The sequence below is a fragment of the Cryptotermes secundus genome, unplaced genomic scaffold (genome assembly GCF_002891405.2).
Source record: "Cryptotermes secundus unplaced genomic scaffold, Csec_1.0 scaffold1589, whole genome shotgun sequence".
Classification (NCBI taxonomy): domain Eukaryota; kingdom Metazoa; phylum Arthropoda; class Insecta; order Blattodea; family Kalotermitidae; genus Cryptotermes; species Cryptotermes secundus.
In genome coordinates, this window is record NW_019729928.1 from 18,791 (window position 1) to 32,172 (window position 13,382).

General features: G+C 39.3%; 1 protein-coding gene across 8 annotated transcripts in view; it reads right to left on the minus strand.

Annotated features, from left to right (window-relative positions):
- The window catches only part of LOC111865882 (zinc transporter foi), a 65,446-nt gene that overhangs the window by 16,794 nt on the left and 35,270 nt on the right, over positions 1-13,382 (minus strand). For all 8 annotated transcript variants that reach the window (XM_023854304.2, XM_023854305.2, XM_023854303.2 and 5 more), the window contains 3 exons: positions 12,220-12,389; positions 10,387-10,593; positions 6,456-6,585 (listed from right to left, as the gene is read on the minus strand). In XM_023854304.2, the coding sequence (XP_023710072.1) occupies positions 6,456-6,585; positions 10,387-10,593; positions 12,220-12,389 (507 nt within the window). The remainder of the gene's footprint in view (positions 1-6,455; positions 6,586-10,386; positions 10,594-12,219; positions 12,390-13,382) is intronic.

Consider the following 13,382-nt stretch of genomic DNA (forward strand, 5'->3'; position numbering starts at 1 on the left):
TTCAAAACATCTGTTTCCTATAGTTATGTCATGATTTTGCCCTGCACTTTGGTAATGAAACAGCAACATATACTTAGTTTTCTCCATGTTTACTTCCAGACAAACCTCTTCACTTACGTCGATTAAAGCTTCTGTGTTTTTCTTTATGGCATCTACATTATCACCCAGGAGATTCACATCATTGCCGTAGACTAACAGCTGATGTGTCCCGTTTAATTTCAGTCCCACCTGGTTTCCCTGGACCTTCCTAATTGCATATTCTAAAGCAGAGTTGAAAAGGAGTGGCGATAAAGCATCTCCATGTTTTTTAGACCATTCTGGATAGGAAATTTATCAGACAAAAAATTTCCTACACGGACTTTACGATAAGTTTCGTTTAAACATATTTTAATCATACTAACTAGTTTCATGGGTATCCCAAACTCTATCAGAATATTGTACAATACTTCCCTCCTAACTGAATCATAGGCTTTCTTGAAGTCTAGGAATAGCTGATGTACTGTCTCATTGTTCTCCCACTTTTTTCTCCAATATCTGAAGAATGCAAAAGATCTGATCTGTAGTTGATCTGTTATGTCGACACCCACACTGATGATCCCCAATAATTTCATCTCTGTATGGACTTAACCTTGAGAGAAGAATATTGGATAAAGTTCTGTATAAGTTTATAGCAGTGATATCCCCCAATAATTACTACAGTCAGTTTTACCACCCTTCATGTGAACTGGTACAATAATAGATTCCTTCCACTGATCAGGCAATTTTTCCTTATGCCAAATAGAAGTAATTAGCTTATTGATCTTAGAACGAAATATTTCACCTCCTGCTTGAATAAGTTCTGCCGGCATTTCATCACTACCTGGCGATTTATATCTTTTCAATTTTGCAATAGCACTTTCAAACTCAAAAGGGCTGGGATCACGTATTAACAGCTCAGCTGTATGTATTTCTATCAGCCTAACATCACTGACCCTCTGTACATTCAATTGAGACAAGTAGTTCTTCCACCTATTCAAAATATTGTGGGAATCTGCAAGCAGATCACCATTCTCATCCTCCACTAAGTTACTTCTAGGTTGGTAACCCCTCTTAGTCATTTATTTCTCTGTACAGGTCTCTAATGTTCTTGTTCTTACTGTTCATTGCAAGCTCATCAATTTTGTCTTTCAGATATTCCCTCTTTTTGTTCCTGAAATGCCTGCTGGTTTCACATCTTATATTGTTCAGATTATCCCTATTTAACTCACTTGGATCCTGTAACCATTGCAATTTGGCTTGCTTTCTTTGATCTAATAATTTTGAGCGTCCTTCATCAAATCATGGCTTATGCTTCTTCAGTTCATAAGAACCTAGACTCTCCTTGGCAGAAACTTTTATATTCTCTCTAATAGTTTCCCAAGCTTTATTAACATCCACCTCAGTTTCCAAGTTTTCCAAGGCCACGAACCTATTTGAGATTTCAACACGATACTGCACTTTATCCTCTACTTCATTTCTTGAGATTGAACCTCTCCATGTGACCTCTGTGGGTTGTTTGTTTGACACATACATATATATTGTCTTAAAAATGTGTTCACATTCCAGATAAAGAAGAAACTCAAGAAAATACATCAGCAGAAGAGACACATCTACACACTACTAGTACACCCACAAAAAACATAAGAAACCATTTTATATACATTAAATATTAATGATTTAACATTTAACAATTAATATGTGGGACATTCAGAAAATAACTGCTGGGAAGCTGTTGATAAAACAAGCAATGAGAATAAATGTATTACAGTATATACAAAAAAAATGTACATACAAAGAAGTCTGCCACCTGTGATGAGCTAAGCCATATTTCAACACCTTCCATCAACTCCTCATTACTGTTGAAGTGCTGTGATCCTAACCAGTTTTTCAGGTAGGTAAACAGGTTACGGTTGCTCTGAGCAAGATCAGGGCTGCAAGGGGGGTGGTCAAACAACTCTCAGTTGAAATGCTCCAGTAGTGCTCAAGTGAGAGCTGCTATACTCACATGAAGAGCGGCATTGTCATGGAGAAGCACTACACCAGATGTCAGCATTCCATGCCTTTTATTCTGAATGGCCCTACAGTTTTTTTTTTTTTGTTTTCAACATACTTCTCATGTTATCATGAATTCCACCATCTGCACTCCTTTCCTGTCCCAGAAAACAGCTGCCACCAAATCTCGGCTTGTTTGGTGAATGTGTATGCACCCACTGCTTTGACTGTTATTTGGTTTCAGCACTCACAAATGAAACCCAGGTTTTATCACCTATTACTAAGCAATACACCACCATCTTTGTGGTATCATTCTAGAAAGCTAAAGCCATTCTCTGCATTTTTTTAAAAACATCCTGTTCAAAACTTACAATAGCCTAGCCTAACTGTGATATTTTCATACAGAAAAGTGTGAAATCTCTGGAAATTCATATTAAAGTTCTGAAATTTTGAAGAGCTGTCTTTCAGAATTTTTTTTCTTTGGTCAACACTTTGAACAAGATTATCTTTCACTACAGATGGCTGACCACTTCACTCTGCATCGTCAACATCTGTTGGCAAGCACATCTTTGAACATTCTTCATCATTATCTTATAGTTCCTTCACTCATTACATTTTAGTCATTAACTACTCATAATTCACAATGGATGTCCATAGCACTCATGTTCTTAGTGTGAAGAAAGTGGATAACAGCTCGAATTTTGATTCTGGTAGAATTATCAATTGCAGAAAACATAACTCACTCTGTAGAGACAAGAACAAACATTAGGTAACCAGTATTGTGATGGTTTACAAGGCGTGAGTCATGTGACATTACCTCACATGCATAACCTCTCCCCTGCTCCTACATTAGTTGCCTAAAATAAACAATGGTTATTTTCTGAATAAACCTTGTATGAGGTGTAGTCAAATGAAAACAGGTCAGAAGCCGAAACATATTAAAGAACATTTCTTACCTCAAAAGTAATCTCCAAAACATATAATACATTTATCCCACTGGGAGATAAGACGGTCAATTCCAGCCTTGAAAAAGCTTCTGGGATGTCTACGGAACCAAATCTTTACCCAGCCACACACGTCTTTGTCCGATGCAAACGGATGTCCACGAATGTCTCTCTTCAGGTCTCCAAAAATGTGAAAACCACATGGCAACAGATATGGGCTGTAGGGGGGATGTTGAAGCACTTCCCAACCCAATCTCTGTAGCGTATTCCTCACAGAGTTGGCAGTGTGGGGGCGCGCATTATCATGAAGAAGGATACTGCCGTTCGATAGCATCCCAGGGCGTTTTGACTTTATGGCACGTCTCAGTTTCTGCAAAGTGTCTTCATAGCGCTGTGCACTGATTGTCCTCATGCTCGTGAAATTCGACAAGCAGAGGGCCCTTGTAGTCGAAGAAGGTCATCATCACTTTACCGGAACTTGTGTGTACGGCGTTGGATTTCTTCAGTGGGAAAGAATTCACATGTGTCCACTGCTGGCTCTGCCGTTTGCTCTTGGGTTCAAAATGGTGGCACCATGTTTCATCCCCAGTGACAATACGGGACAGAAAACCATACTCTTCTTCACGGTATCGTTGCAAGTGACCCAGTGATGCAGCCATTCTCTGGGTCTTCTTTTCCTCCGTCAGTTGATGTGGAACCCACTGCATGCAGATTTTGTGGTACAGCAGGTGTTCTGTCACAATGGCATGTACAGAACTGTCACTATTCCCATAAAAAGACTAATTTCTTCCACAGTGATCTATCGGTTTGCCCAGATATGACCATCCAATGCAGCAATAACATCAGGAGTGATGACATGATGAGCCTGCCCTGGGCGAGCATCATCTTGCAGTGACACACGTCCCTCTCGGAATCTCTTATGCCAGGCCAGCATACGTGAACGTGACATGCTGTGTTCGCCGTAAACAACAGACATGCGACAATGAATTTCTCATCCTCCTACTCCTTCAACTGTCAAAAAATGCACTACACTTCACTGCTCTCCTTTACAAACCTCCATTACTGATGTTGGACAACTACACATAGCGCTAACCTTACTTCCAGCACAATGAACAAATGACTAGTGTTCAAGGGCACGTTGGCACTGTGCTTTTCCAAGTCCCCACCAGATGTTCGTACTGTGAGCAAATTCCACTGTTACCAACTTGCACGCCATGTGAGTTATGCGTGGTGACCCATTTTCATTTGATTGCCCTTATATTTAATCTTACTGAACACACAATTTTACACCTAATGGCAGTATTTTTATATGTAAATACAGGCCAATGTAGGAATACTAGCAGATGAATACAGGCGAATGTAAAGAAGTCGAATAACTGCTGATGGCTCAATGAGCTGAACCATGCTGTAACAAACAAAGAAGGTGTGGTGTGTTCATACCACCTACAGTGGTAAAAGCTGTTCCTGTGCTTAACTAATTAAGCACTATGCAATGAAGATTTATGGTGGAGTGGATATATAGATCCACATTTTCTTGACTTCAGCATTAGCTGGAGGTGAGTGGTCAGCTTCACACCACTTCTGCTTTATCCCAAGGGAAAGATCCCCTGGTACGCATTGGGCAGGAGGGTGGGTGGACCCTGGAGAAAGTATGGACGATATGGAGAAGAGAAAATTCTTGACCATACCAGGTTTTGAACTCCAACCTCTCAATTATCCAGCCCATAGATAGTCGCTAAACCAACTATGCTATACTTAATGTGGTGATAGAATAAAATAAAATAATTTCACACACAGAATATGACTATGGGGGGGCACAGGGTAGCTTAGTTGGTTGAGGCACTATGCTACACACTGGAAGGTTGCGGGTTCAATTCCAGATGAGGTACATTTTTTCAATTTACCTAATCCTTGCAGCTGCACTATGGCCCTGGGATCAACTCAGCCTCTAACAGAAATGAGTACCAGGATTCTTCCTGGGTGTAAAGGGCAGCCAGTGCATAAGGCTGACAACCTTATCATGATCCGTGAGTCGACTGTCTAGAGAAAATGTGGGAGCCTTGATGTCTCACAACCCTATGGGCCTTCACGGCCTGTTACAGGTATACCTTTACATTTTTTTTAGTAATATGACATAATATTTCTGACTGCATGAGAAACTGAAGTAATGAAAGGAGGCTGATACATTTAGCAAACAAGACAGTGATAACCTAAAAGAAATGAATAAATCAATATTACATCAAAATTTAAAACGAATTAGCAAACTAAGAATTCCTTTCAATACCAACTTACAGAAAGCTACATTACAATCAAGTGAGAAGGAAATAAAAAAACACAGACTACAGATGGCACCATTCAAGGTGAAGTTCCATAAAATAATTGAAACATTTTCTTAACCTGAAAGGACAGGGCCATCATGAAGAGACTTTGACATAGATGGAGTTGGTTTAATTGAATACCATGTAACAGAGACAGTGTGGGCTAGATTCAGCTGGCTCAGGATAGGGTCATGTGGCATGAACAGTGTAATGAATTATGCTTTCCATAAAAGTTGTGAATTTCCTGACCAAAAGAGAAACTACCAGATCCTTCATGACTTTGCATCATGAAGTTATAACCTCAGGTAAGAATATTTAAAGCACAACAATAACAATTCTATAAAGTCTGGAATCGATTCAGGGGGAAAAACATAAAAATCTATATATTGTGAAGTGGATGGCGTAGCAGGAGGTAGGGGTCACGTGAACTCTGTGATCTCAAGAGTGACATCACATACCCCCCCCTCCATCCATCAGTGTGCAACGCTAGGTAGACACCCCTTTCCCCCCAGTGACGTAACACGGGATGCCACAGTTGCTGTGTAGCTGTAAACAACTCCCGGCAGTGCTGCCCAGCAACGCCTTTGTAAACACGGCAGGGAGTCCGTGCAACAACTGTTCCTAGGCAGTCGGTAAACATGACGTTACGCAACAGTGGCACCTATTACGTAACTGTTTTCTGTGTTGTCCATAACGGGGCTAAATAAGGAGCAGCGAACACTATTCAACAGTTAGTTACGAGTTAGCCAGGGAGTCAGTTAACCAGTCAATAGCTGTCTATCTTTTGTCGGAGTATTTGTGATACTGCCAATGGCAGTAAGGTTGAGATTGTAAACTGTGTGACTGTAAGAGTGAATGTGCAATAAATTCGCTATATTCAATAAGGCGTGAAGTTATTTGTCGCGTTATACACCCAACATGTGACAATATATACATAATTCACAATATTTGTTTATCATGGTTTATCTTGGAAGCTAATAAAGAGAGCAGTTAATTGTGAATATACAATTTGTAGTTTCAGAATAAAAATCAAACAACTGTTAATTCTGCTTTTACGTGGATTTTGGAACAAGTCAGCTACCAATAAATACTTTCATTTAGGGAGGCTGACTGTTCAGAAGTAACACCAAAATATTTACTGCAGATTCTTCCAAGATTATATCTAGTGTTCCAAATACCTCACCTGACATCTCTGTTGTAATCTCACCATAGCAGTAAGGGTAAGAACTGTATTTATGCTTGCACAGCTTTTCACCCACTGAACTATTACCCAAATTGTCTGCATCCCGCATCACACGCACTCTTGATGGGACCTGGATGTGAAACACATCATATATGATTCAGTTTGCTTACTGAAACCAAGAATATGGTTAGTACATATGTTTTCAAAAAGCAGTGGAAACAAAAGACTTAATGAATGTAAATTATAATTTGTACAACTAATTTTGACTAAGGACTAATGAATTTTCAGACACTGTCCACTGTCTGGTATTCTAAGAACACATTCCGGAAATGAGACCAGTGATAGTGGTTAGTTCTTTCTAACAGATCCGACAGAGTAGGTGTCTCCCATCCTTTCATTTGATAGAAACAGATCCAGTTTCTGAAATGTTGAGCTCATCAGAATACTGGATGATGGACAAAGTCCAAAACTCATTAGCTCTGAGTGTTATATATCATCATCATCAGAGCCTTTTAGAATCAAATTTAATTTCGATATTTCTAACTTTGAGGCCAGTTCTGCCCCAAATATATTAGAATTTCATATAAGTACACCTAATCACCTCTTTCATATACATTTAAAAAATCCACTTCCAATGCTTAAAATTTAATATCAGATAAATTCTCTATCTGTTTATTTAAGTAGTCTGCCCATTTACACTTAAATTAATCAATCTCTTGAACAACTTCTAACTGGGGTTTTGTCTTTTCCATTAAGTTCTACTATTGACAACACAATCAAATGTAACTTAATACAGATCTTCCTTTTCTCCTTTTGGCATTGTAATCTGTTTCATATTAGACAAAACTGTTATTTTATATCTTTTTCATCTTACACGTTTCATCTGTTTTTCAGACATCTTTGAGCAACCATGTCATAATTTCTAACTTGATGTCACTACTGTTTTATAATGACTTATAAAGATCTTACTTAAATGTCGATATAGCAAACATCTTAATAAAAGTATTACATTCTTAAAAGTAAAATGCTGATGCAGATTGTAAAAACATTTACATTTATAATATCCATAAAATAAAATTTTAGCATATACACCCCTCCCTCCCACCCACACAAAGAAGGAAAGAGGGATGTCTGGAAAACAGAAAAAGCATGTGAGAGTGAAAATGAACAGAACAAGGTTCAAAATATGAAATACACTATGATGTCTTTAATGATGGAAATGTACTGTCACATGACAGAGTGACTCTCAAAAAGGTTTTGGATTGGATATTTTTTTTATTGACCATTTATTCACTCACGACTCACGACTACACTTTGCAGATCACTGTCACACAAACATATGAGTGTCTCAGTCTATTACAGTCTCCGGTAGCTGTTTCCTGACAACAGATTTTAACACGGTAACTACGTAGGTAAGCTAATAAGTAAGTTACATATGAACATAAAACTTTAACAAATAAGAGTACTGATCTGAAAAATACTTTTATTTCTCAACATAATCTCCCTGTACATTGAGGCACTTGTCCTATCATTTCACAAGCCCCTGAAAACCAGCAGCATAAAACTCTTTTGGCTGCTGTCAGAACCAGGCGTGTTCACACGGCATGGCCTACGTCATAATGTATGACAGGTTAGGTTTTCACAAAGTCTGTGCAGGATGGGTGCCGCACATGCTGACCCCACAACACAAAATGCAAAGAATGGGTCTGGCAGTACAGCATCTCAATCACTACCATGATGGACACGATATTCGAGCCCAAATTTTCACAGGTGATGAGTCTTGGGTTCACCATTACCAGCCTGAGACAAAGCGTGCGTCAATGCAGTGGAAACTTCCTGAATCACCTGCCTAAAAAAGTTTAAGGTGACACCATCCTCCAGGAAAGTGATGCTCACAGTCTTCTGGGATCACGAAGGCATACTGCTCACTGCACTCCAGCCTTAAGGCGACGCAGGATGTTTCCACTGCATTGATGCATGCTTTGTCTCAGGCTGGTAATGGTGAACCCAAAACTAATCACCTGTGGCAATTCAGGCTAGCATATCGTGTCCTTCACCATGGTAGCAACTGAGATGCTGTAATGCCAGACCCATTCTTTGCATTTCATTTTTGTGGTCAGCATGCGCAACATCCATCATGCACAGACTTCGTGAAAACTTAACCTGTCATGCATTACGAGGTAGGCCATGCCGTGTGAACACGCCTGGTTCTGACAGCAGCCCAAAGAATTTTAAGCTGCTGGTTTTCAGGGGCTTGTGAAACGATGGGACAAGTACCTAAATGTACAGGGAGATTATGTTGAGAAATAAAAGTATTTTTCAAATGAGTACTCTTATTTGTTTAAGTTCTATATCCATTTGTATCTTACTTATTGACTTACCCTCATATAACAGTCTCACGGAATTACACACTCCAAATATCATGCATAAAGTCCTCTCCTCACAGACAGACTTTAAACTGACTAGCTCAATTCACAAGAGCCTCCTAGTCCTCACTTCACAGACTAACTGACCAAGCTCTAATCCTGTCCCTTGCTTATAACATCTCGGCCCAGACCACATACAAAACATCATTCCCCTGTTACATTTATATCCGTTGCCAGAGGAATGTATATACTGAGCAGTTCCCTAGCAGTGGCTCACTATTCTTGATTATTAAGAATCTCCTGCCTAGCAATGGACAATGTTCAACTGTTCGTTTCGTGGCTACTACCTAGAAGCAACTGTTGTTTCAGAGCCGTTCACTAGCAATGGTTTTTTCTCTGGCTCCACTGTTTTTTGCTTTGAGCAAATATCCACAGTATATTAATAAACACATCAGGGTTTCATTGAATATGTGTGAGGGCAATGCATGTGTACGTGTGGATGTGCACACATGTGGAAAGGCTTCTCTTCTACTATTTAACCCTCTCCCAACACTTTTCAGACATACCGTAAATCTAGATTTTATCTTATTATCAAATCTTTCCATATTTAAGGCCTCAAAAGTACCTTACCATTAGAATTTTGGTCTCAGTTAAGTGCCAACAAAGATTTCAAGCATTTCCTGCCATCTTAGATTACAAACTAATTTTTTGGTACCAGTACCATTCAGCAGTGTATGGTGACTTTATTTCCCGTCCCAAAGGAGCCTGCTGAATGTAAAGTTATGTATATCAACTTACCTCTGTGCAGTGTAGGCTGCTTCTTGTAGGGTCTTCAAGAAGTAGGAGAAGCAGCAAAAAGAGTAATCCAGAAAACCACAGTTCTGATCATGCACGCGTTAAAGTGTTGTGAATACGAGCTCCAACTTCATTACAGTTTATTATGTACTTCAAAATTTACTCATGCTTTTATGAAATGATGTAAAAAAACACTTCTCGATATTTAAAATGAGAGGGTACAAACTTGGGACCAAAGGTTTAAAAATTTGGGTGGGAATAGATGAAAAATATATCTACATTACACTTTCCCATATTGACACAGATAACTTGGAAACTGGATTGAAAGAAAACCTGCCTTCATACATCGTATGATCCACTGAAGCATGAAGAATGCATTCTCCAACAGACAGATGGCAGTAAAAGGTAAAGCTATCCCTGTAACAGGCGATGAAGATCCATAGTGTTGAGACAGTGAGGCTCCCACAGATGGCAGTAAGGGTGTCAGCCTTACGCACCAGCCGCCATTAATCCCCAGGAAGATTCCTGGTACTCATTTCTGTTAGGGGCTGAGTTGACCCCAGGGCCATAGTGTGGCTGAAAGGATTAGGTCAATTGAAAAAAAAATCAATCTCATTAGGACTTGAACCCATGACCTTCCAGCTTGCAGCATAGTGCCCCCAACAGCTGGCAGTAGTAGGAAGAAATAAAACACTAATGATTTCAAGCTCAAAGACCAGGAACAACAATCAGCATATCTTTTAATGCTTGTGTCAAACAGTAGTACCAACCTTCCTTCTGCGCTGTCTCTGCTTTCTCCACTCTCCCACCAAGGTGAGACACCTTTCTGTGAAGAAAAAGAACACTAGACCCAGAGCTGCAACCAGACCCTTCCACATGTTCAGATCATGTTGAACTTCTGCAGAAGATAAGTCGTCATGTTGGCTCCCATGATGGGTAGGTGAAGACGTGTGAGAATGAGGCTCACCCATCATTGCCTATACAAAAGAATTCACTTTTTCATAATCATGCTAAGTACTTATTAAACACATGTACTCAATTTCATTCTGATCAAAATTTCTGGTTAAATAAGCAGGCACAACTGAGAGCTACAGTATCTTGTTCATGGGAGGATAGAATTTGTGTTCTTTCTCAGTCCTGACAAATTATAATCCCATGTTAATACCATCATCAGAAAAACCCACAATCTGCTACATGTTCTATTTTCCATCAATCAGTGTTAAAAAGATGCTCTGAGAGCATGAGATTCAACAACAATGTGAACAGGCTTAAAAAGTGATATGCCAGAAGCTGGCTTCTGCCCACATATGGACAAATTAAGTAACTGCACTATAATATTTTGTGAATCATGCCAGATTAAATCTAAACAAGGAATTCCCATTAATATTATATCATGAAGCCAAAAAAGATGACTGAGATTTTCCATCATAATTACAGTGCACTTCCCCATAACTTAAGGTGGTGGGAAAGTTCATGTGCCCTGATTACCTGGACAGCTATACTAGCAGCACGGGCATACGCACCTGGTAGGGTCACCCATACTAGACAGAATGATAGAAAGCCCCAGGTCCTCCAGGTTAGGGATTTGGCGTAAGCTACCAGCCTTGACTCAGAGATTAATACATGTTAAGATACCTAATGACAGAGGCCTGATGGAGAGAACAGCATCCGTTGTGTAAGAGGCCAAGGTTCTTGGTGAACCATACAACCAAAAATGAAGCAAATAATTGCAGTGCAGCAAACTGTGTACAATTTACTTTATTAAAAGGTAACAAAACTGTACAGTACAAGAAAGATATCCACTGTCTGATTACATAGGCAGGTAATGTCTCAGTTCTTATGGTAGTGATTCTAGGCACCTAGGTCAAATAGATTTCTTGTAATCATTATCAAAAGATTTTCCTAACCTCCCATATAAATATATTGCTTTACTATAACAGAAACAGACACTTGCAGCATTTTATAGAAACTGAAGTATTACTGATACAGCCAAAATACTTGCATGGGTCTTTAGTATATGTCTTTAAGTTTGTATGACTAAGTTACAAATGTTTTATGTATGAGCCTTTTGTCACACGGTAGATATCAATATGATTATCTAATTCATTCCAAACACACAGGTGCATGTCCTTGTCAGAATTTGCAACAGCTGTTGTGATGTGTTGCTTTAGATCATTTACACTTACAGGAAGTTGAGGAACAAAAACTCTGTTCTCTGATATATCCCCGCGAGAAAAATTCACAAGGGGTTAGATCCGAACTTTTTGGTGGCCAACATGTCATTGCCATGTTCTGGTCTGTTGAGCAGTGTTTGGAATGATCTGGATTATCGTATTGGTATCTGTTGTGTGACAAAAGGCTCACACACAGAACATTTGAAACTTAGTCATACAAATTCAAAGACATATACTAAAAAACATGTATTTTGCCTACATCAATAATACTTTCGTTTCTATAAAATGTTGAAAGTGTCTGTTTCTTTTATAGTAACCCTATATTTTCTGGCAGACAATGACAACAATGTTAAAGCTAACTGTACTGTTGACATATCCATGATGACAAGCTTTGAACATAACTACTACTGCATGCAACAACTTACTCACATGTGGAAGAAGATGCAGGAGGGCATCCCCACAGAGTGTGCCAACAGCAAGGGCAACGAGGAACTGTAAAAGCTGCTGGTAGAACACCCGCTGCATCACTGGAATTACTGCCACTCCTAGCAGTCCACACAGGCTTACCACCACAATGCTTAGTGTTGCATATAGCCACACTGCAACCAATATTACAACATGAGAAAGACACTACTGTAGAAAATCTGCACTACCATATGCTTACACAGAGAGTTTCTGCCTTGCTGCAAATGTATATTAAGGAAGGGAGGTTAAGTTATTCCTGTGCTCAATTAATTAAGCACCACACCACGAAGATGTGTAGGGGAGTGGAGATATAGCTCCACCATTCTTGAATTTGTTGTTAGATGGAAATGAGTGGTTAGCTTCACACCCCACCTCCTATCACCAGTACCCACTGGATAGGAGGTGGGGTGAGCCCCAGAGCCAGTCTGGATGCTGTGGAGAAGAGAAAAATCTTTCCTCTGCTGGCAACCAAACTCTGGCTGTCCAACCCACAACCCATCACTATACCAACTCCTTGCAAATGTATACTGCTAATCATAATCTTGTTGCACTTGCTGCTCATAACAGTTAATTTCTTTCTAATAAAGACAGTGGTCGCTTAGGTTAAAATTTTGTATCTTTTTAAATGTTATTTTCCTTTTCACTCTCACCACACATTTACATTTTCCACATGTCTTAACTATATTGACACTACTTGTACTCGTAACATCATGTTAATATACTACAAATAGTTTATAGTTTATTTAAAAACATTATCACTGACTTTATACAACATCAAATGATGGGATGGCAGCAAATTGTGAATTGCAAAGAATGTGGAAAGAAATGATACCAGCCTGACTTTAATGCCTGTACTGGCATTTGCCTGGAGAACCTCAGAAAAACCACACACACACACACACACACACACACACAAAAATTGATTCGTATAGTCAGTCCCCTGACTACACAGTAAAATGTGTTACTGCTATGTATACATAAATGTCTATCCCAAATTAATCTAAGTATTGCTGTGGAGCTACTGAACTCATTTTACATCAATTTATTAATGTCATCCCACACCAACAGACATGTCAGAATGCCTGTTTTATGTTTTCTATGTATTCTTCAACCAGTGCATGGTCTGC